At 42.1% G+C, this 24,577-nt stretch overlaps 1 protein-coding gene across 3 annotated transcripts; it reads right to left on the bottom strand.

Moving 5' to 3' along the window:
- Positions 1–5,092: 5,092 nt before the first annotated feature.
- On the bottom strand, positions 5,093–23,119 carry ints1 (integrator complex subunit 1). Of its 3 annotated transcripts, none has more exons than XM_041956373.1 (48): positions 22,994–23,119; positions 22,473–22,601; positions 22,082–22,372; positions 21,798–21,994; positions 21,273–21,410; positions 21,009–21,168; positions 20,791–20,896; positions 20,418–20,604; positions 19,942–20,087; positions 19,712–19,853; positions 19,400–19,576; positions 19,195–19,303; positions 18,986–19,106; positions 18,807–18,884; positions 18,548–18,705; positions 18,170–18,266; positions 17,996–18,087; positions 17,841–17,901; positions 17,558–17,755; positions 16,927–17,056; positions 16,440–16,619; positions 16,149–16,298; positions 15,878–16,057; positions 15,657–15,761; positions 15,384–15,551; positions 14,943–15,054; positions 14,702–14,860; positions 14,462–14,608; positions 14,248–14,346; positions 13,834–13,958; positions 13,346–13,600; positions 13,076–13,235; positions 12,859–12,990; positions 12,359–12,527; positions 11,274–11,400; positions 11,056–11,171; positions 10,859–10,946; positions 10,478–10,728; positions 8,911–9,040; positions 7,807–7,940; positions 7,506–7,698; positions 7,248–7,372; positions 7,008–7,117; positions 6,731–6,844; positions 6,569–6,639; positions 6,383–6,474; positions 6,151–6,260; positions 5,093–5,966 (listed from the first exon to the last, which is right to left on the bottom strand). In XM_041956373.1, the coding sequence occupies exons 2-48, from the start codon at positions 22,525–22,527 to the stop codon at positions 5,854–5,856; spliced, it is 6,558 nt and encodes a 2,185-aa protein (XP_041812307.1). In that variant the 5' UTR covers positions 22,528–22,601; positions 22,994–23,119; the 3' UTR covers positions 5,093–5,853. The 3 variants fall into 3 exon arrangements, with proteins under 3 accessions (XP_041812307.1, XP_041812309.1, XP_041812308.1); XM_041956375.1 differs by having other exon boundaries at positions 11,274–11,397; XM_041956374.1 differs by lacking the exon at positions 22,994–23,119 and adding an exon at positions 22,851–22,867.
- Positions 23,120–24,577: the final 1,458 nt, after the last annotated feature.

The raw sequence follows: 24,577 nt of genomic DNA, 5'->3' as shown, positions 1-24,577 counted from the left end.
ATTAATATTATAGAATAAGAGAAAACTTTGATTCCCAGAGGACTTTCTCAAGATACTCAGCAGATTAAGTACATAAAGTTCAATAACATAATATACATTATTCTGAAAACGGGCCATTTTGCATAATGAGTGCTTTTTGGTACTTCTTGTACTTCTGCAAAATGCACATAATTGAAATGATGTGTTGAATTAATAATGTAAATAATTTAGATTACTTTAATGTATGTAGTAGCAGTCAGGGAACGGTGGACGGCATAAGCAGAAGATTAAAAACAACTTTTAGCACTTCTGTCTCTTTGTTTGTGTGTGTGTGACGGAAAGAACGGACAGACAGAGATTGAAAGAAATCATTTCTTGGGTTTGCAAGTTCTGCAGGGAAAAGCAAAATAGATTAAAAGTGTCTAGTCTGAGCTGTGGCTAAATAAACACTGTGTGTGGTGGGACTGACGACTGAATAGCCATCTCCGTTTGTCCCTGGCACACAGGTAGTTACAGGGATTTCTGGTCTGTTTGAAAGTAGACCCCCTTCTCCCACCCCCTCAAACTGCTGTGTTTGTCTTTGCCTGGGTCCTTTAATGCCCATTGATCCAGATAATCAGGGACAAAATTGGTGAAAAACCGGTAGGGGAGGTTCTGACAGTAGTTGCTCAAAAGAGCTGCTTGTGGATAATTGAAGGAGGCATTAAGACAACAATAGTAATGGCTAATGCTGGGCCTTATTGGTCTCTCAGGTATTTTGAGCTTCCTGGATGACAAGGCAACACTGGAGATCCACAGCTTCAATGGCAATCATCGTATCATTAGCAGACCTTCCACAGCAGGGACAGAATGTGCGTTATCTGTGGGTTTAGCAAGCTACCAATGGGATGCCCTTCAGATGGCTTTGAAATGGACGTGTTTGAGCTTGCGTTCATTGCAAAGTAGAGGAAAGTAGGGAAAGGGACATCAGAAATCCTGCTCAAATGTGAGTTTTTGGATCTCAGATAACGTAATGATCGTCTTAAAATCCAAGTCTGATTAAAAAAAAAAAAAAAAAAAGCATTTTCCTTAATGTTACTTCTGTTGGATTTTTGGCCATCACTAACCCTAACCCTGCAGAATGATATATGTGCAGGGCTTGACACATCACCTTTTAAGTTGATGTGTTTCTTGTTAGCAGAGTTGCTGATAAGATCGACATAGTTCATTTGGAGATATGATTCTGTTATTGGTCTCTACTTGAGAGAAATATTTTTTTAGCTGTAACTGCTCCACCATAGTCAGCAGCTAGTCGCTCACTGTGTCTGCCTGCCGGTAAGTGGTGAGCAGGTAGTGTTTTCAGAACTTTTTTCACTGAAAACAGCTGCCTATGAAAGCAGCAAGTGTGAACCAAAAGTGAAGCTGATGACCTGAAAACTACGTATTGATTGCAGCCTCTTACGAAAAGCTAAATAATGACCAGAATACTCAACAAACAAAACAGGTCTAACCTCAATTTTGCATCCATGTAAAACATTAGGTGACTTTTCAGACTGTTACCTTGTATATACACTGATGCAGAAATCTTCCTATCTCAGAATTTGTTGCAGAAAAAACACTTTTACTGAGTTGAAATTTGAATTGAATGCAGGCTATTTGCCCCCTTTTTTGCCTTGACAGACATGGCTGAAGTGGATTAACTCTCACACTCTGCCCTCACAGTGAAAAGATATGATCTAACACAATGGAGATCGTGAACGCTGCACATTATTATTCTCTCTCATCCACTACAATGGCACTTTAGCTCATAAAACAAGAGTTCTGCCAAATGTCATGCGGAGATGGATGATTATCGTCAGCTTCGCTGTCATGGGAATGTATATCTATCTGGTGTAATTTGCAGGCTGGAACAGCAGTGAGCACAGATAAGATCAATATTTAATGAAAGTATAAGTGAAGCTTAAGGGTTGTCACTTATGCCTCTGCTGTTAATGACATGTCACATTATCATACTTATCAGATCGGGTCAATCTTAACTGCAATTACTGGCCTCATTTCTTTTTAATTCATTACAAATGTTGGATCGTTTCAGTCGTGCACCTCTGTGCAAACACACCGGGAATGTATTCTCTGGCTGCGTATTTCAGTGTCAACGGCCTGCACAAACTTCAAACTAAAATCTATTAATGGGAGCGTGGATTGGTATAATTCAATCAACACAACTAAAAAGTGTTTGTAACTTGGAAGAAATGTGTATTTCATGGCTGAGGAAGCCCCTATGCTCGGTGCCTCACTCTCCCTGGTAATAGTATCCCAGAGTGAGCAGGCTGATTGTTTTAGTCCTGGATCACTGGCCATGGGATAAACCTGAGAGCCCAGCCTGCTTTTCATGTCAAAACCTTCAAGGGAAAGCGGCCACAATCCAAGAGCAATCACACTTGAGACATCAAAGTGCCAGGGAGAAGAGAGGCGAGAGACGGTCCGCATTTTTTCCACGCAAGCCAAGTGCAACTCAAGCGTGGAGGAAGAGGAGATGATCTAAGGCGAGGGTGCCATTGAGAGGAAGACGGAGAGCAGACAGATGTGCACGGGCAGGTAGCGGCACATCGGGGCCCCTCCTGACTGGCGAGGAGCCTCCGCTGGTCACATTCCTGCTCGCTGCTCATTCACTGTCCACTTTCACGTGGGCAGGAAGACCCACCGACAACCATGTGCCTGCACTTGGAAACAATAATTCACAATGTAACATCCCCTTCGCCAGTGCTGGACTACTCAAGTTAAAGACCCCTTCGAAAGAGTCACAAGCTAAACTTTGGGGGCTGTGAGAAGATGAATAGGGGAGGAAAAAAGAAAAAGTTCTGCTACACATATATATATTTTATTCATATTTTGGACCTTTTAACTTTGCCATTTTCTGTTAAACATCAACATTTTGGATCTAAAACAATTCTTAAAATGAATTCATGTGAGAAGTTTGAAGGGTAAATCTTTGCCGGAACTGCTAAAAACTAAACACTACTGTTCTTGTAAGGGGTGATGAGACAAAAAGGTCGGAACGCAAAAATTCAGTCTTTAACACTGTATTTTAGAAGATTGTTTTTTTTATCTGACAAGCAGCTAGTACCTGAAGCTGTCAAATAAATGTAAGTAGAAAGTAGAATATTCACCTCTGAGGATATTAGAGGAGTGAAAGTATAAAGAAGCATAAAAGAAATACTTAAGTTGAAGTACCTCAAAACTGTAAATGAGTAAAACTGAATAAATGTTACTTTCCCTGACTGGCCACGTTTTTTTTCAATAAATATGTACTATAAAGATATCTTATTACCATTAAGCAACATGTTCAGCATGGACAAATGAGGGTTAGCTCTTAGCGGCTGCATTTGAGGGCATCCAGCCTGGTACGATGAATAAAAGCAGAGGTTGTTAACTTGTCAGTGGCCCGTCAGACCATTCAGCAACAGGCCAGCCCCCTCCTCCCACTACTTCCTCGTTAGCTGTCATTCATCTCTGTTCCGCCTCACTGCTGCCCAGCCAATGGGATGCTGGCGCCTGACCAAGAGCCCAGGCTGCTCAAGACTTGTGTAGTTGATTGATAACCATAAACAGAGCTTTTGGCTAGTTATAGGACACCATACAGGTGCAATTAACACATCAGACAGAGCCAGCAGAGAGAGATCAGCAGGTATGAGGCATGATGGGCAGGACATGATTGGGTTTATACATGAACAAGTTAATTATAGGAATGGATGTGTGAATACATATTCATTAAAGGGGATCTGGAGGCATCATGAGGGTTCAGAAGACAAAGGCACATATATAATGAACTCTGAATGTATTCATTACATGTCATAGCTCAGACTATTATAGCTTTTGTTACCAAAATAAGGAACATTATTTTCCTTGTTTTACACAATAAAACTTCCTGCTTGACAGTTCTTTTGTGTTCATTGACCCCTAGTCTGGGTTACTGTGTGCACCTTTAGAGAAAGGCTACATTAATGCAGTCTGAGACAGCCTGCTTTCAGTCATCCAGCATCTCTTATTGAATGCCTGTTATTTCTGAATGACAGAGTCCACTGACCCACCAGTGTGGACATGTCTCACCCTCACTGAGGATCCTTAACTGTGCTGTGGCTTCGTCTTCATGTCCTCCTATGTAACAAAACACCAGCAGCAGCCTGGGCTGTAAAATGGCCTACCCACATCACGTCTTCAAAGCCCCCTTTGGTCTGTGTGATTGAACAATTACCGCCATGGTTAATTTACCATCAATGGGGACTTCCACTTTCCTAGTTTACCAGCATGCCTACACGTTGTTTAACTTATCCCTTTGACTCCATCAAGAGGTTTTTAGATGAAGTCAGTGGCACTGGGCAAAACAACTCACACTTTCATGGCAAAATGGTTTCCATCACAGCATGTGCATCACGCCTTTAATTTGTCTGTTACACGCCAGTGAAGAGCAAGCGTACCTATGACAGCTGTTTCCAGTTTTATCAGGATCCAAGAATTATTGGAATGAAATGAAAAGCCGCAAACCTTGCACCATTTATTCTTCCCCATTCCATCTTTTTTGAGGTGCTAAAATAGTATTCTGATAGGTAATAATTGGTTCTTGTGAAATTTATGTTTTTACCATTCCAACATTAAACTGCTTTCCAATTAAACAGTGGTAAAATGTCTCCATTGAATTCCTGAAGTATGGCGGTTAACTGCCGAAGCGCTATTCACTGTGTTTGGTAAAGCTGAATGAAAAATAAAAAACAGGCATATCCCAGAAGTCATTTTATTCAGTTCACATCAAGGCGGCTCACAGATGCCGTTCAGGTAGCAGAAAAGCATTGTGACTTCAACAGAAGCAACCGGTTCTTCTCAGCGATTTAAAGAACTAACAAGTAATATTGTTTTCAGTAATTTCAATAATTTGAGAGTCAAACATCAAACTCTTGTTTGTTGATTGACAGTTGAATAGGATAAACAGTTACTACATTACAGCTTATGTATAACAGTGAGGCATTCCAACAGTATTTGGTATCTAGTCAGATTCTGGTGATGTTTACATTTAAGACACTGCAAATTTAAAAGGACAATTATAGCCTAATTGCTGACAACACTGGAAGGGGGACCATGAGCAGATATATTTAGGTTTTATTATGTTAATTAAAAACAACTACAAATGAAGCATACAGTCAGCATTTTAATTGGACAAAAATGTTGATATTTCATATTCAGGCTATTAAAGAAATACAGCGGAAACTAAAGTACAATTTTCCAAATATGCACTGAGCTCTTTAGAAGTGCAAAAACTCCCTCTACAATGTCTGAAAATGTAAGATATTTTTTAACTCAATGTAATTAAACCATTTTAAAGACAATTATAATATGTATTATTATAATACTCATTTAATAAGTATTGTTGACTAAGTCTCAAATGTCATTATTCTGTTTTCTTTAAGAGATTATATAATGACATCTCCTAATAATGTTCCAGTTCTTGTTATCTTTTTTTCCATTATTGGTTAATGCATCATTACATAATTAGTTAAAAATAACTTACATTCTTTAAGAAGCAATAAATGCACTAATTGTGGTATTATTACAATAATAGCAATTTAGCAGTTTTAATTACTACATTTTCAACTCATTTAGAAGGAATTTTAATGCATTCTTTGAAGTCACTGAATATATCCAGAAGTTATTACAGTACTGGTAGCCACCAGCTCAGCGCAGGTCCTTTAATCTGTACCACTGAAGAGCCACAGAGTTTGTTAATCTGTCATTATCAAATTAGAGTAACGTTTCAACTACAGGCAGTAAGAAAATAATCTAGCTCTGGAATGCAAAAAATGAACGACACTGTTCCAATTGGATGTGGAGTTGTATGGTTTGTTGTTATGTTGCTTCCATGTGAAGGACCTTCATAGACTCTGCGATCATTGAACTGGTGTCAATTTGTCCGTAGATACCCACTAAAAACGCCTTGTGAAGCAAGATGTCTGCGTGTTCTGTCAGGAGGGGGAAAATGCACATTATAAAACGCAGCTATGGATGCATTTTGCAGCACTTTGGTTGCATGCTTTGTTAAATCACTTTTATCTTTGCTAAAAATTCATGCACGGTCATGTGGCTTTACCACATGCTTCTTACCAAATCACTTTCAACAAGAATGTGGGTCGAGCATCCTCTTACCTTGACATAGAAGCACGTATTCCGGAAGATTCCTGAGAGCAGTCTGTACCACGTCGAAGTTGCCACTGCCCATACAGTACATGAATGTTGGCAGGAAGTCTGTTGCCAAGCTGCAGCAGAGAAAACATACAGTATTACACAGTGAAAAGTGACAGAAGTATGCAGACAGATGGACTGAAGATTGACTCATCCAGCATGTTTTCTGTAGGAGGTTTGAGTGCTGTGACCTTACCAGGGATTATTCTGGATGCAACGCATGGCCAGACTGAAGGCCATGTTCCGACACAACTCTTCAGAGGAAGCCATGAGTCTCTGCAGATCGTTCTAGAAAGAGTGACGCAGGGTGGTGATTGACGTGTTACACACTGACAGGTACTACACTCGACCTTTTCTTTTGTTTCTGTTGTTTCTGACTCACAGTGAAGTACTGGATGATCTCTGGGCTCCTCCTCGACTTCTCATCCACCTCTGTCAACACTTCCAGAACATCTATAGCGGACAGGAAAAAACATCATATTACTCATTAACTATGAGTAATAATAATGTACTCATGAAATAGCTGCAGCAGTATGTTAGTTACCCTCGACTGCCTCTCCTCTCGACATCTTCTTTAGGTACAGTGTCATGTCAGCCGCGCTCAGTGACACCGAGGCAGAGATGTTGACGAGGGGCAGGGAACCAGTGGACAAGTCATCTGCGCAAAAACAGTTATTTAGCAAAAACTGCAATTTGCAAGAAAAGATTACAGAAAACTCGCCATCCAACAAGACATATGTAAAATATTGCAAGTGATTATTTATATTTTAAATGTTCTTATGTTTCATTTCTTTGAACTCAGAAGATCCTACTGTCGTTACCGTCTCTCTCTTCTGGTGCAACCTCTGCAGAAGAACATTTCACTGGCAAAGTGAGTCCAGCCAGCAGAGATTTCAGTTGAACCAGGTCTGGGTTTTCTGCACACAGAACCCTGGCAGGTGAAACAGCAAAACAAAGAACAAAGCCATTGTTGCTGTAAGTACAGTAAAGTCATTCATGGTTTACCAATTAATGGTCACAAATTCATCATTCAAATGTTAGCATTGCCATCAAATCCTTACTGCAAGATGTCAGAGTGCTTCTGTAAATAAGGAATGGCGGCTGCTGCATCGTGGGTGATGTATTTCTGTGTGAACTGCAGAAACTTGTTGATGAACACCAACGGGGAGCGGGTCCTCTGAAAGTTCTGCAAGAAGACAGATAGACAAACATGAATGAACATTGCAACACTACGATTTGTAGTTCAATTAAAAAAAAATCTTTCGTGTGATCTCAATCCTAAATCCTGTGGTGAAGATTTGAGTGTGTGAGCCACCTACCTGAAGGACCTTCATAAAGGACAGAAGGCAGTCTTGAAGCGCCCTCTGGTGGTCACTGTGGAAAACAAGCGGCTGCAGGAGTTCCAGGATAGCGAGCACATTGCTAAAGAACGTCATATGGTTTTGTTGCCGAAACTCGTGCATGTTCAGATGAATGCGCCCGTGTAAGAGACCTGCAATCATAGGCAGGTGTCTAGAAAGAAAAAAAGAAGCGGAGTCAGCAAGTTGTCAGCATCATCCATCACAATAGAAAATCTAGTGTTTGTAGACTAAATCTGAAAATACTGCTGCATTTTTTCACCTGAGCAAAAGGACAGGGTGCGACACGGCCAGCTTCCTACATGCAAGGTTGGCATCAGACACACGGCCCTCCGCAGACTTTGAATCTCCGATATCAGCAAGCAGTGTGACCAGGCGATGCACCAGGACATCAAGCTAGAAAAATACATAAAACAGGTATACACTGTGCTGTGAAGTATCATGTTGAATCCATGATGATGAATACCAGTATACAATAATATTCAATGAAAACAAAGCCATTTTTCTCAAAGTTTGCACTCCTATTGAGTGACGGAGCTCAGTGATGGCTGTAGGTCATGACTGGGGCACGGTCATGTGATAAGCAATGGAATACCTCAGTGTATTTGTTGCTGTTGTCTTGTTTGACTTAATTTTCCAGCAAGTACAAAATTACAAATCTGCATGTAGTATCCAAATTTATTTAAGAATACAGATTTAAAAAAGGTTGGAACTCTGTGTAAAACGTAAATTAACGAATGAAACAAGCTGTGTTCGCCAGCAACAGCTTTATGAAGTGTCCCTGAGCCCGCGTATTAATCTCCTTTATACAATCGCGTGTCCACAAAGTGGTGAACCTCGCTCCATCCTTGCTTGTGAACGACAGAGCCTTTCGAGGATGCCCCTTTCATACCCAATCATGAAACTTTCCCAACTTTTTGTTGCTCCTGTCTCAACTTGTTTTAAACATGTTGCTGGCATCAAATTCAGAATAACCATATATTTACAAAATTCAATGAAGTCGATGAGGTCAAACATTACATATACTGTCTTTGTACTGTGTTGAGTTGAGAATATGTCAAAAAGGATGAACAAATTATCACATTCTGCTTTATGTTTTACACAGCGTGACAACATTTTTGGAATCAGGGTTGGATGAAGTTACAACTAAATCTAACCAGATTCAATATTCAATATTGAATATATGCAATATGTTCAGAATAAAGAGACTCCAAGTGCAGGGCAACATCTCTACTATATTCACAAGAAGGGTAAACAAACATTATAAATTGGCAGCAGGACACAGAAATTTAAATGTTACCACAAAATCACTTCCATTTAGATGGTAAGAACTGTGTGATCTATGAAACAGTGAAGCCATCTTTACCTTGCAGCTGCTGCCGTATGCGGCCCCTCCACTGCTGAAGGTGCCTTCAGGCAGCGTAACGTGCTGGATGACCTCGGGGAAGTGCAAATAGATCTGCAGCAGCAAGTTCTGGCACCGCTTGCTCATCGCACTGAAAGATGAAAATGGCATGTATACTGTATGCTATGGTTTAGAGGCAAGGGAAACTACAGGAAATGCCATTCAATTTAGGGAAAATACATTTTATTATTGGCTTAGGACAGTTCAGCTGTCCATGGTAAAGCAAGAAGCTTAGTGACAAAATAATCAAGACTGTAATCCCTGATGTTATTGAGTTGTGCAGCTGGAATCTTTTAAATTGACACGGACTGGTTGAACAATTTTGTGCACCCATAGAAAGTTTGTCAGAGCTTTTACTCTGTAGTGGGACTAACATAAAGCAAACAATGCTCCTAGTTTCACAGAAAAATTACCTGTTTTTTTTTTTTGTCAAATTCACTTTCTCCATCTTTTTCAACAGATTATCAACAGAGCTGATATGAGATCACAGATTAGACAGCACGCTAAAGCACTTCTCTATTGTTTCCATCTACATGTGACAATAATTAATGTACATTAATACAAACTAGGCACATGAACAACGTAATGCAACTCTGAGGCATTTGCCTTCAAGTCACTGTGGTTTCATTAAACCCTGTAAGGCTCTTGTAAGGCTCCAATGATGCACTCTCTCCTAACTGAAGTGTTGATAACAGCTATGAACTAAGCAAACCAGAGCGACCTTGACCAAGAGCAAAGAGCCTGCTCGTTGTTCAATACTTGGTGTGTAATTGGAATAAACACCAGCTTATCTGACAGCGAGGTTTCACAAGAAGAATGCTCAACATACAATCAAGTGTTTATTCAACACAAGGCCAAAACCCTTTACTTTCAACATGTTTTTATCCTGCCATATTTTCACTCTCAACCATTTTACCAGACGGCTTAGCTGTGCTTAAAATACTGTAATTCGGAAGCTAATTTTGCTTGACCTTGGCCAAAGTTTCCTCATTAAAGTGGTTTAATAACCAGAGACATATTCATGAAAGGAGGGTTTGCCTCCACAAAGAGTTGCACCCTGATCTCTGACAGCTAAGTCAGAGCAGGAATTCACAACACAGGCAAGTTTAGAGCTTCAGCCTTAATCCTCTTGGCTTCATTATAATACACTGAGCTTTTAAAGAGATCACAGTACAGACGACTTCTGCTGGTTTTAATTTCACACCAATAGACCTAATTATCGAGTTTTCCCTGGTCCACAGCATTGTGGCTGACAGAGGAAGTCTAAAAAGTTCATCTGCACTGAGAAGGAAAATCTAGTGTGATTTACCCCAAGTTTATCAGCACACCATAACAGGAAAAAAATGACTTTCTGTATTTGGGCTAATTAGAAAGAACAATACAATATGTCAAAAAGGATGGGCTGAGTACATTGGTGAACCTTGTATGAGAAAATGTGAGGAGCATATGTGTCTTTGAATATGGAGGGATGAGATAGAAAGGGAAAAAAAGTAGAAGGTGAGTGTTGAAACAATAATATACACCTTACCTGTCCTCCCATTTCTTTGTGCAGTTGATGAGGTACTCTGAGACTTTCTTGATGTTTTCTAGATCTCCATTGCAGTAGGAGTGAAGGAGGGGAAGCCTGGACTGGATAAGGGAACAGGAGGCCTGGTCCAAGCTGCTTTTGTCATCGTGAGGCGAATCGCGACTGTTGAGCTCCGACTCTGACAGGATCAGGTCCACCAGGCTGATGAGCTCCTCCGAGCTCAGTCGCAGCACGAACTTCTCCGTTTTCTTCTGCACAGACGAAAAAGAAAAGTACATGAGTCATCAGCTTCAGCATAATGAACTCCCCCTGACTTCGGTCTCAACTAAAACAAAGGGTGACTTTGACTAGTGGCTTTTTTATGTGGGCTTTTGATCTTACTTGACTGATCTTCTGGTCGCGTCCTTGCCAGATACGTGGGATGTGGCTGCACGCCCACAGGAAATCCAGAGCTGACGATGGGTCGAGTCTGAAAAATGTCAACATAATCTCTCTCACAGGAAGAAACATCATGCTCAATAAAATCTCGTCATACATTAAAGTCGCACTAAACAGTGGCTGACAAAAAGAAGGTGTACTTGTAGTCTCTGCGCTTGCTGAGTAGAGCACTGATACACTGCAGGAGGGTGGACCAGTTTGACTGATGCGTAAGCAGGGCCAAAAGATAGGGTCTGTAGGCAGGGGTTCCTCGTGCCTGGAACAGGAGAAATGGTAAGAGAGGCTGCATCGATAATGCCAAACACTTACGCCAGTGTGACAAGAGAAGCACATTATCTGCAGGCAATGCTTGTCTTACCTTGTTGAGGGCGAACAGCAGCTTCTGCTGAAGGTCTGGACACACTGAAGTGACCTCAGGGTCAAGATGCTCCAGCCAATCAACCAGCAGTCCAGAGCTCAGTCCTGACTTTGTCACCTCAGAGCTGCTGATAAAGGTGAAAACAAAGATTCAACTGACAGTAGAGCTGCAATGATTAGACGACTAATCGATGAGTCAATAGAAAGAAAATTAATTGTCAAATATTTCAATCATCGATTACATTTAAGAAGTTAGTAAATGAAGAGTGTTTGGGTTTTGGACTGTTGTTTGGAGAGTAATCAGTAATGAAAATAATCAGGAGTTGCAGCCCTACTGAACATCTATTAAATTCCAATTTCAGAATGATAATGTGCAATACAACTACAATACAACTGAGCTTAAGATCTTACAGCCAATGTTCATGTGCTGATTCATTACAACCAACAAATCCAACATTTTACCATTAACATTAGGCGTTTTCACACTTGACAGTTCTGGAGACTCCATGAGAGGAACTGCCCACTGGAGAGCTCCCCTGAGAACTACATACCTTCAGGGCTTTTGGCTGTATTTTGTTTCCATTATGAGCTGTTGTTTACACAGCTAATATCTTACAAAGGGTTTTAAAAATAGCAGGTGCTGCTGCTGCTGCAGCGGCAATTGGAGCCTGTTTTGGTAAAACAAAATGTTTCAGACAGTAGTGACACTTTTCTAACAATACACAGACATTATTCAACACAAAGACGTGCTATCACACCATCTACTTGCACATTTGGACCATGTGCGAACGCAACCTTTCAGTATATACCCGCCTCACTGGCAGTGTTACATGAACCCAGCGTTGGAAAGATTCTGTTCAGTGTCCTGTGATTTTCACAGCAAGTGAATCTGTAAAGCCAAAGTGAAGCTGCAAAACCAATTAAACCTTTCCAAACCAAATCCAATAGCGGTTTCTGAGTACAAGGCCGCAGACAGCAGCCGCGCTCTGCTGTTTTTGTCGCAGGCAGCCGCGTTTGTCATTTAGTCCCGTCAAATATAAATGTTTCTTGCATGACTTGAGAGGGAAATAGAATTGCGGCGCTCACTTGTTAGAATCCACTTCCTTTTTCACAGCTCGCTCCTCGCTTTCCTGGAGTAGCAAGGAAATCACCGTGGCAACAGGGCCGGCTGTCCCGTTCTGTGTACCAACAGTCATCAACAAAGACAGGAGCTCCTCCAAATATGGCGACCTCACCTCCATCAGCCCTTGCAACACTGGAATACAATAGAAACAGCGTGCTTTATTATGCACCCTTATGTAAAAAAATAAATGTTAAATGTTGCAACTAAGTTTGTGCTTTAGTGGCAGCAAAGTATGGGTGTAATGATCCATTGTAATGATCCATTGTATTAAATTAATCTTTTTTTGAAAAGCCATTGTTTAATTTTCACGTGTAAAAATGTATACTTATATGAATTAAAAATTAGTGTAAATTAACTCTGTCAATCAATAAATATTTGACCAATGTTTGAAACACTAAATCTGACGCCATGATTTCAAACGAAATCATGCACATACACATCCACGCAATGACTCCATCAATACCTTTTCCAATGAGTTCTGCTTCTGCATTACATCTGTCTCCAGCCTTCAGCATTGCAATGATGGTTCTCAGAGGAACTTCAGTATCTCTGTGATATGCCAAAGCCTCAGCCAGGTGGAGGAAACCTGTACGCACTGCAGGGCCGAGACACTTGTCACTCGCTGGTTATATAAAATGAATTAATCAACATTTGAAAACATAAAGAGTTGAGGAGCTCACCGTCATTGTGCCTGTGCTTGTGAGAGTTCTGACCAGCAAAGGATTTGAGCAGAGCCTTTAGCGGTCCTGCCTCCACAGTTGGGTTGTCTAACCAAATTAACATCTCAACAATGACCTTGAGGAAGAGCGAGGAGAATGCAACATCCTGGGACACCAGACGCTGGAAGAAAAAAAAAAAAACACCAAGCAGGAGCAATATGAAGTCAATCTTAGATTACAATGTTTCATGAATCAGCACAGAATTATGCAACGATTAATTGCAAGCCTAACCTGGTAAAGGTGAAGCTGGCGCATGAGAGGACAGGAGAGAGCGTGGCTACGGTGCATTGACATGATAATTGGCCCTGCATGTGCAGAGGTGAGCAGGGCCGCAATGGCCTGCAGGAGCTGAAATGCCAACCCACCCTGCTGAATCTGGCCCTGCTTGGCCCGCATCAGCTCTTTAGCCAGGGCCTGCTGCAAGGCCAGAGAGAGCTGGCTGGGCGGGGGGCCGTGCCAGCGAGGCTCCACCTTTAAGGGGAATATCTGGGGACAGGAAACAGAAACAGGTCAGTTTGACAACGAAGTGACTCAACAACAGCATAGAATAAATAAAGGGAATAACCTTTTGTTTAGACTTGAAACTGTTTGTAATAAATGACTGACATTTATCCCACAAAGAATTGTACTTTAACTTTGTGTTATCCAAAAAGTTTCAATTTAAAAGATAAAAATAATGCAACAAAGAAATGAGACAAAAAAGAGCTTGTAAATCCCACCTGAAGCAACATGCCAGTGAGATCATCTTCAGGGCCGACTGCAGGCAGCTGACTGGCTGCTCTCATCTTCACACAGCTGTGGGGCATTTCCACGGTCACTTTGGCCTTACTTGTTTCAGCAGCATCTATCAGCAGGGATGTGGTCAGGATATGGACTGATTTAGATTATTTCCATACATTTTCTATTAGATTCTTTGTCAGATATTTAACATTAAATCCCTTTGTCATCTAAGAATATGTGCAAGTATAAAGAAATCGTAATATTGTTGAACACATTTACAATATTGTGACTAACAAACCTTTTAACAAGAGTAACCTAAACACTTAATAGACACAATGACTTAACTGTAAAGTGTCGTATAATATAAAATTAAATTGCACATAAATAACTGTCCGGAGGCTTAAGTCACCAACCTCTGTCTGGGGGAAGAGAGGAGCTCAATAATGAATGGAAAGTGTGCCCCCCAGTGGCACCTCGCTCATGCTGCACTTCAACCAGGTGGGCCATGTAGTCTATTGCAAGATACACACAAAATGAGATCAATCCTAAATATTTTAAGACAATCAATCTAAAAAAAAAAACAAAAAAAAAAACACTTCAAAAGCAGGAGATCTGCAGCATTCTTACGCTTGTCCATGATGTTCTGTTCCAGCGACTGTGGATCATGGGAGACGGCCTGGTCCAAGTACTGCAGCAGTTTACTCATGCTGGACACTGGAATGCCAAAAGACTGTACGAACAGCAGCAGCTGCTGGGGCTCCAGGTCTTGCAAAGCTAGGGGGAAACGCATGCATTGTTCCATTAAAACGTGAAAATGTATCTACATGGTGAACAACACATATTTTTCTGCACTATGACAAGTTGTACCTGCATCAACCAATCGAGAAACTTCTGATCGAATCATCCTCAGTTTCAACCAATCGGGGAGCAGAAGGGCCTCTTCTGAGGTGTCAACCAAGAAGGCAGTGGGTAGAGGTTTCTTGTCGGGAAACCAAATGTCCAAAAGAGCGTAGAAATCACTCTCTCCTGTAAGAACACATACTGGTAAACACATTCTTAGAGCCCGGTTAACATTTCCAATGCTGAACTGTACGGTGAACAGGACTACCTTTGGGTGGCCCCAGAGTCAGCAGGATAACCATGGCATGGACCACTAGAATGTGCATTGTGGCGGTCTCTCCTGTGGTCCAACGCAGAAACACCTGGTCCTGAGATTCTGACTAAAAAGTAAACACATTGTAGTTTCATCATCCAATTCCCCCATTACAGGCTGCCCAAAAAATGCCTACAGACAGATATCAAACAGGGATTCATCTTGGAGATGACATTTCAGTCTCAGAATTGTATCTAATCACCAGAAAATTGGTCACTATGCCCAAAAGCTTTGTACTTATTTTTGATTGCAATAATATTTTAGGGAATGTGGACCTTGCAGCTTATTTTCAAATACTTCGCTTACTTTGAGCCAGTGAGAGGATCAATAAAACATTAGCCATAATGCAAACTACAATGTAGTTCAGTCAGTAACACAACTCGTGCCAGTGCTCACCCAGCTGTAAAGATCCTCTCCCTCTTTGGTCTTCCTCATCCTCTTGATGTATGTAGAGAAGATAGTGAGAAAAGCGCTGAGCACAGCATTGGACTCAGGCCGGCAGGAGTGTTTGGAGAACAGGCTGTTCATGATGGTGGAACGCTCGACGATTAGCCGGGCAACATCCTATCGAGGGTGATTGAGGATAAGATTTATGCCAGAACTGCTCCATGAAAATAAAACTGATAACGGAAAAACATAAATGTACTCGAAGCAACTTGCTGTGATTACCAGGGCCAGGTCATTATGAGAAGCCTGCTCCTCCACTGGTGCGTGCTGGGATAGGTAGATGAGATAGGCACTGATCGTCTGTGGATCTGTTTCCATGTGAATAGCCTTCAAAGGGAGCACACAGACCAGACACACCCTTCAATCTCCTCCTCATTAATCCTCCTAAAAGGCTTACATTTATTTGCTGTTACTGACTGTTCACTGTTGGGGCAGACACTGACCTGCTGCAGAGCAGTGGACGTCATGCCTCTGACGCTGTCGAACAAGGGGAGCTTTGGGAGGTCTTGTAGCAGCCACTGGTACCCTGGCAAGAGCTCAGCATCTGCAGAGTCTTCTTCCATGGGCTGGTCCCGCTCCTCTCCATCTTTCAAGCCTCCTTCACTGAGCACCAATGACAAACCCTACACACAAATGCGTCATGTAAATGGAATCATTTTGAACAACAACCCAACGCTGCTGGAGAGATGATGTTTTCAGCTTCCAGTGCGGTACCTTCATGGCTAGCACTCTCGATGCCACCTGAGAAGAGCTGAGACGACGCAGGAAGTAGTCCAGCACTTCACATGTTGTCTGTTCATCAGCCTTAGGGCCTAACAAAAGATCCTGGAGCCGTCCAAGTAGCTGCCTTTGCTTTTGTTGTCTCTAACAGGAAGAGAGTATAATTCAGGATTAGTCCAGAGTCCGAGAATGAAGGTAGCAAAGATGCAAAAACAACGTCAAAAGAAGGCAATTTCAGTCATTTCTGACTGCCAGCAGGAAGGTGTGGCGTTATTATCAACACACTTGTCTCTTCTTGGCTTTCTGCTCTTTGCTCTCTCCCTCTTCGTCATCCTCTATTAGCAGGCTGTCGTCTGCGGCGTCATGCAGAAGGAATTCACACAGGCACTGCACTGGCAGCACATCCAAGGACCCCTCACTGGACTGGACCAAATCAGCCAACCACGGCATGGACTGAGAGGAGGCCTGTGAGGATGGAAAACGCATTAGTTACACACACTGAAGGCAAAAGACTAAGAATACTGTGTTATTTCTTCCTGTTTAAGTCAGGCTAAAGTTATGTTCTTAACCAATGATTTTCGTGCCAATTCTAGGTTTAGTACACCCATTCTGGGTTCTAAGTCCAGCACAGCATCAAGCTTACAGCTGACACAAATCATGTGCTTGTTGACACACAATCCATATTTTGAAGGTAAAATATTGTAGCATGTGCAACAACCCAAAAGATATCACATTTTAGGCAGTTGTGTAGTAGTGCACACATGACCATTACCTGTCTCTGGATGATGTTGAGGAGGAAGTCTGGGTTGCGACTGCGGCAGAGGAGGTGTCCCAGACGAAGAGACTGGTTGAGGCTTTTTACCTGCTCCTGAACCTGAGGGGGAGGGCGGCGAGGAGGACCCCTGAACACAAAGAAAAACCATCAGTCCACCTCCCTGTCACACAGCTGTAAGAACATTTTTTCTTTAGTCATGAAACAGGCGGAGTAGGAAAACTACAGAGGGGTGACTACAGACAGAGAGAGGTGGCTACATCAGAGCCAAAGCAGCACTTTTAGATTAATCTGACCCTAAACCACCTCTTTTTTTTGCTGATCCGAAAAATGAGCCAATCCATAACTCAAAACGGTGGCTTTTGTGATCTGTTGCAGCCCCAAACTTTATCAAGAATTCAAAAGTTCATGTCCTAACATAGTTTAAAACAGGACTGACAATGATTTTCTCGATTTTGTAATAGACTGAACAGTCTGCTGTATAAAACGAAGGACAGAAGTTTGTCCTCGAGGATTTGGCTCTTGTGGTCACATGAAGTTGGACAAGTCTCAAGATGCAATTCCTTCCAGAACACATTTTGTCAATCATCTAGTTACATGGTGCATGAGGTAATTCCTCTTGGTCTCTTACTGTGGATCCAGACTGGTAAGCTGAGACAACAGCAAGCTGTTGCTCTCTGTGATGGTCTGTTTGGTGGAGGCTGCTGCCAAGTGGCTTTCAAAGGCCAGGATCTCTTGCTTCTCTCTCTGGGAGATCTGCAGCTCCCTGTTGATCATCTCCGTCTTTGTGTCCTCATCCGCAACGGTGCACGGAGGGTAGGTATAGTTACTATGGAAGCACAGGGAGACGTGTGTTAGTTGTTCAGCATCTTTATCTTGAATCTGTTTAATTCTACAGGATAACCTTCACCTACTTTGTCATAACCATCTCCATGAGCATTTTCAGTGTAGGATAGCCATCCCAGGCAGCCAAACCTAAAGGAAAAAAAGTCAGACAATACATTAGTAGAAAATATTAGACAGGTTAGAATATATATATGTATGCAACATAGAAAACAGAGTGCTGTACCTATTTTCTGAGGATTAAATGCAACCACCACAAGCAGCAGCAGCCATGCCTTCCAATACAGTGTGGATATTGCCAAATTTGGTGGATGGTACCTAAAACATTAAGAGTCATTTGTTATTTGAGACTGTAAACTGTATGGACAGAAAACGTGTTTAAAAGCCAGTAAAACAATACCCTGCAGGCAGCTGAATGTTCTCCGGGTGGTGGTATGTACACAGATTGAGAACTGCATCAATGAGTTGGATCCTTTCCACTTTCAGGACCTCCAGATCTGTTTAAAAGGAAACAGTCGGCTTTGTGGTTTCAAACTGATTCTGTCAAGAGCCTTGACCAGAGGAATTCAAACAATTGCAATAAACACCACATTTCCTTTGTTCAAACTTTCCTAGCATGCTAGTAAAAAAATGCCAATAAGCAGTTGCCCGTCAGTTGGCTGCTCATTAAACTGTGACGTGTGTGTTCAAAAAATGTCCAAACACTCTTCCAGAGAGTAATATACACAGTTTCAACTGTGATCACAAACAGTAACAGCCTAAGTGGATCTCCACACACCATCAGACTGAACTCCAGCAGCCCTTTTAACAAGGTGATCAGCGAGCTCCATGGCATCGGCTGGGCCCAGAGGCAAATCACGTGACAGCCCGATCACCAGAATGCGCATCAGCGTGTCCTCCAACAGAGGCACCTCGGAGCAGAGGCGAAGGAAGAAACTGAGGAATAAAAAGCAAACAGCTTGTTAAGATGACACTGCTCAGTAGAAGTGCAGTCAGAAGAAAACGTGATTTATTTTGAAGACAGGAGGAAAACTCACTTTCTGTCACTCTCTGGAGGCCAGTTGTCCCACTTGTAATACGTCTCTGGTTGCTCTGTGAAAAGGACTTTGTGAAGGCTGTGGACATGAAACGCATCATTGATACACAAAAAAGCTGAAAACAGGATTAGCATGTGCAATTCGAGCAATCAACACACCAGACGGGTGCAGTTACTGACCAGTGAACGTAGTCTTTTGCGCCAACTTTGCTGATGGTTGGAACCACGGTGTGAAGCCACCACACGGCGTCTCTCTGGATGGCAGCTATCTGATTCTGAAAGGACCTCAGGACCTCCAGATCTGAGACAAACCAGACACGTGTTTACAAAGCGAATTACGCATATTAGGATCAAGAAATACACCATTAGAAAAAACAGACAGCACTCACTCTTCTTCTCTCCTTTGTCCCACGCAATGCCAGCTTCTTTGACCTGAGCCGTGATGCCCAACATCATGGAGACAGTCAGTAAATCTGTCACCTGGATAACAAAACGCTCCTACAGGAAAGACGAGGACAAACAATTCAAAGTCTAGCGTAAACACATGAAGATTAAAGCTTAAAATAACTGAGGGATCTTTACATATTTACTTACTTTGAACTCCATGTCAACGTAGCTGGCCTCCTTTCTCTCCTGCATTAAACCAAAGCAGAAGGACTGGAAGTTAATCTCATGCTTGGTCTGTTTGATGATTTCTCTCAGCAAAGCTCGGGAGGCACGGAGGTAATCGTCCTTATTGGTAAGCAGGTCCTGGAACACCATCGCCAAGAACTGCGGACACAATGGAAGACAGGGTGATGGTTGATTTTCAGAAAACAGCAGAATTCAAGAAGCAAAAAAAAAAAAACTAGAAAAGAATACAGATGCTAATAACTTTCCAAACAACTGAAAAGTCTTGAGTTACACCTTTGGAGCCTGCTCTGGGCTGTGCTGCAGCACTGTGTGGAGGACTTGCATGTTGTTAGGATTCCTGGCATTGGACAGCTCATTGAAGATGACCAGCTTCACCATAGTGGCCAGGTTGTCTCTGTGTGCATTGAGCAGCTCCCTGGAGAATCAGTGGCAAAGCACCGGTTAGTTTAAGTCACTGCCCGGAGAAGCAAGTCAGAGGTAAAACACACAGACAATCCACAGACCTGACACACAGCATGTAGTGGTTGAGGAGGACTTTGGGTTTGAGCCGGATCTTGATCAGGTTGGAGATCACCTCCATGTCATCTGCTCCGTGCGAGTTGCAGTTCATACACAAAGACATGAGGAGGTCTTGAGCTGGTCGAGTCAACTGTGCACACACAAAAACAAAGAAAGTGAGTTTATACTCAGCAATAAACTTGAGATATTTGAGATATACTACATACTTTATTGCATGTATACTGTTGCGTCTCTGTCATTTCATCTTTTTAATTTAGCTTTTTGACATTATAAGATACATTTTGTGTGTCATTACAAAGATACTGTGACAAATTATCTGTTGCAGGACGCCACAACCACCCTCCAATTCACTCTCCAAATGCAGTATTTTACTTCAGGTTGTGGACAGAAAACACAGCCACTGAGATACTGGGAAACTGAGCATTTACAAGTGGTTTATTCCAGGACGTTTGTCTCTCACCTTTGGGTTCTGGAGCCACATCTCCAGCCTCTGCACAGCCATGAGCCGTGCCTCTTTGTAGCCACACGTGGCTGTGAGCAGACGCAGCAGGTTCCGGGACACGTTGTCCATCGGCTGCCTGCGGTTCAACTGATCCCTGAGGACATCCAGCACATAGTCCTCCACGCTCTCTGCCAGTTCATCATACCTGCAGCACGCCAGAGGTTGAGAGGAAAAAAAAAAAAAAGCAGGACGGTCCATGAACTCAGTAATATCATTGTGATACCTGTATACCTGTTAATTGGATTGAAATCTTAAATAGGTGTGACTATTTCAAGTGGTGTCTGTTGGACTGCACGCTGTAGCATCACATCTATATGGGTTGTTTTGATACCTCGGCATGACCTGCCCTTCATCCTCAGGGCTGAGTTTCTCCTCAGCTATCAGCAATTCAGTCTGGCTGTCGTCCTCATCGGGGGTTGAGGGATGAGGGCTGCTACCTAAAAACATAACGTTAAAACCCAAACACTGTATTAACCGATCAGCACTGTTTTCCTGCAGCAGCAATATCAACAGCAAACAAGCTTGTGTGTTTTCTCAATATAACCGTACCTGCACTGAGATCTCCGCCAGAGCGGCCAGTGTCAGCCTGCAGCAGCATACTCTTAGGGGGCATCTTCGTCCCAAAAGCAGTTTGGATGTTGTCAACGAAATTCTTGCAGTGAGAACTGTCCACCCAGATTCTTTCCCCCAATGAGTCCTCAATGTACACCTGAAAATACATTTTGGATTAACAAAGAGTTCCAACATAAAAAATAAAAGTAGGTAAAGGCAAAAGAAAGTACTGTCTTTAAAAAAAAAAGAGGAGATTCTCACTTTAACAAAGATCTCTGGCCAGTTCTCGTCCTCCTCGTAGGCTGCCATCAGCAGATTGCAAGCAAGAACAGACACAAGGCTGTTCCCCTTTGCTTTGAAGTTGATCGAAGCATCCCGACGCAGGAGACTGCACAAGGCCTGGAAAGTAATAACAATCCAGTCAAATTCCATGAGGTTCACGTTGAAGAAGATGTATTTGCAATGCTTATATTGGCCATAATCGATATCAATAGTGTTTTTTAGACAACTCTTCAGTTAGTTAGTTATACAATTGCATCCCAAAAGACATCTTTCATCTATAACTATAAAAAGACAAGATAAATTTAAATAATGATTGTATAGACAGTTATTTTCTTGATTTGCTTGAATAATTTAATCATATTCCCAATTGTCATCATACATCAAAACTAGCTACTATTTTATTATTCTGCTATTGGAAATACTAGCAGAAGTGTATTGAAATGCAAAGGCATCATTTCCTTCTAGACACATGAATTACGGCTTCACTGCATTAAGAAATCTTACCTCAATAATTCCTTCAGTAGCGAAGACATTGGGCTTGATTTTGGCCAGGAACATGAGACTGAGGTACAGTGTTATGTCAGGCTTGGCTCGGTTCATCTTGAGCTGTTTCACTGCTCCGCACAGCAGCCCCTCAATGCGGTCATCATTTCCCTCAGACTCTGCAGCTTCAATCTCATCGAGCAGCACTGCCGGTGACACTACAACAAAAGAAGAGGAGTATTAACTTTGCTTCCAAATACATGTTTTGTGTTTAAAAAAAAGCAGGCACAAAGCCATTGATTTACCTTCGATAGGCACCACTGATGGCTCCTTTATTGAGGGCGATATTGCCCTCTTGTCCACAGCTGCCACATCAGCGAGTCGACCCAGGGCGCTGACTGGAGGGGTGGTGGATAGTTTGGGCCGCTTGGCGAGGCTGGACAGACCCGATGAGGAGGGCAGACTGGAGGAGGTCTCTCTCTTCCGGTCAGCAGGTAAACCAGTGGATGCCGGCTTCAGGAGGACAGCGGGGGCTTTGGGCTCTCCACCCTGGCTCTTTGATCCGAGAGCAATGAAATCTCCTGGTGGAGGGTGCCCTGGTGAAAGCAGACGCCAAGTGAGTTGCGATTTTCTTCTGCTTTGCTACTGAAAAAAAACAACGCTAAGATGAACACTTGTGTTGACATTATAACCTACCTGATGGTTTTGCAGCACTGGGGCGCCTGAGAGTTGTAGGCTTTGGACGATTCATTTTGTCCACCAGGCACAAGTCCAAACCAAATTCACAGCAGGTCAAGCGGCTGACATTACCTAGCTGAGAGTGGTCTGTGTATGGGGAAAAACACAAGAAACACAAGATTAGTAAACATAAAGCACAACTGTAGTAACGTTAGCAAAGGTGGCTAAACAGCTAGCGGTACAGCGAACGTCAATCTGCTATTTAAGAGCCTAGATTGCAGTACCTATTCACTTGGCAAGGAGAATAACATTAATGTTACAGAGCAGAAGAAGCACACACACTGTGTTCAGTCTCAGCTAACAATCTGCATGCTGTTAATTATGTCGGTTACCTACCGGACAAAAACTGCTAGGCTAATGATAACAAGTTAGGCTACAGCTACATATGTAGCTGCTAGCAACGTTAGTTATCTTAACTGTAAGGAATGATGGCGTTAATTGGACTACAAATCAACAACCTTGAACGAAAAGGGACTCACATATTTACTCGGTCTCATAAAAATGACCGAGGTTAGCTGCAACGATGCACTTTAAGCAAAAAAAATTAACGTTTGCCGACTCAAACCTATCAGACAGTCTGAGCCATGACGGCTTCTTCTTTTCGGTGTCACAGTTGTTCGCTTGCAAACATAACAGCGCATACCGCCACCTAGTGCCAGGAAGTGTCAGGTGGGGTCGTTCCTATGGAAGTTCGTCCCAGATTGACCTCTTTAAAGCAGAAGTAGGATGAATGTTTCGCTCCAAAACGGCAAAAGCAGGAGTCCTCGATCGTTCTGTTTTGACTGTTACACCGCTACTCCGCTACACCTCTGTTTATATCCAAGCGTTTTATTTTGAAATTGTTCACCGGAATCATAATTATGCTCTACATATGACGGTAGAGGACTAGAGCTGTAGTTACTCATTGTGCCCACCAGGTGGCAGGAAGATTCATCAACATAGACTCACGTTAACTACAGTTGCATCAACCCAGACACAATATCTGCCTAATTGTTTAGTAAGCTATTTATATAGATGTCTGTTGTATGAGAGTTTTACGAGATGTGCGGTGCTAATTTAACAACAAACAAATGTGTAATAGTAGTATACAGCGCACGTCATGGGTCTCACCATAGTGTAAGCACAGTGTAAGTCTATGATGCAAGTTAGTTGATATGCGTGTGCCCTCCGGTGGTCACAAGGAGTACTGCAATTGCATTATCAAGTTAGACATAATAGCATAGTAAAGCTTCCGGTCAATACCTTCAAAGTAAAACTTTCAAAACGACGGTGCTGTAATTACGCAATGTGGCCACTAGAGGCCGTTTATTTTCTTTTACAGTGCAGTATATACAGCAAATGTACAAATAAAAGTGATCATACATGGGATATAATTACAGAGAATTCGAAGTAGATAAAAACAATTAGAATATGACTTTTAGTAAAAGACAACAGGACGGATGTCAGCTGTGAGTTCATTTACATTATGACTGACAGTTTCTCCAGTGGGCCTTGCATTTAATCTATGCGTACAAAACAAATGCCACGAATTGACCAGCAGATGTCACCATTTTGACTGTATCAAATGTTTCAAAACAGTGAGTCATTTTAGGCAACATTGCTGTAATGTGGTTCCGTCAGTGCATGAGAAAGCTTCCCCCGTCATCACTGGTGTCAGTGTCAGCAGATGTTTTCCCATCTCATATTCGTAATCAACAATACACGAGATGTGAAACATGCACAAATAATCTTTTTTTTCTTATTACATTTAGGCAAAGGTCCCAAAGAAAAGTGCAGGCTACTTTTACTAAAATAACGTGCAAAAGACTTGAAAATCACAAGCTTTTCCTGCATTTTCACCAACAGCTTTTGGAGCTTTTTGTTGAATTAAAGAAATGGGATAACCTCACCAAGTGATATTCACTACAAGAGAATTTTTCCTCAAGAAAAGATTGAAGCTCTATCTCTGCACAGCAGTGTTGTTTATGGTTATTTCCATCATTAGCTCTTTCCCTGCTGAGCAAATTAAAAGCAAAAAAAGAAGAGAAACGTAAATATGTACGAAGACGTGATTTTTTATATTT

The sequence above is a fragment of the Chelmon rostratus genome, chromosome 17, assembly GCF_017976325.1.
Source record: "Chelmon rostratus isolate fCheRos1 chromosome 17, fCheRos1.pri, whole genome shotgun sequence".
In the NCBI taxonomy this organism is placed as follows: domain Eukaryota; kingdom Metazoa; phylum Chordata; class Actinopteri; order Chaetodontiformes; family Chaetodontidae; genus Chelmon; species Chelmon rostratus.
The sequence above is the reverse complement of the archived record's forward strand: the minus strand, read 5'-3'. Positions and strand labels throughout refer to the sequence as shown.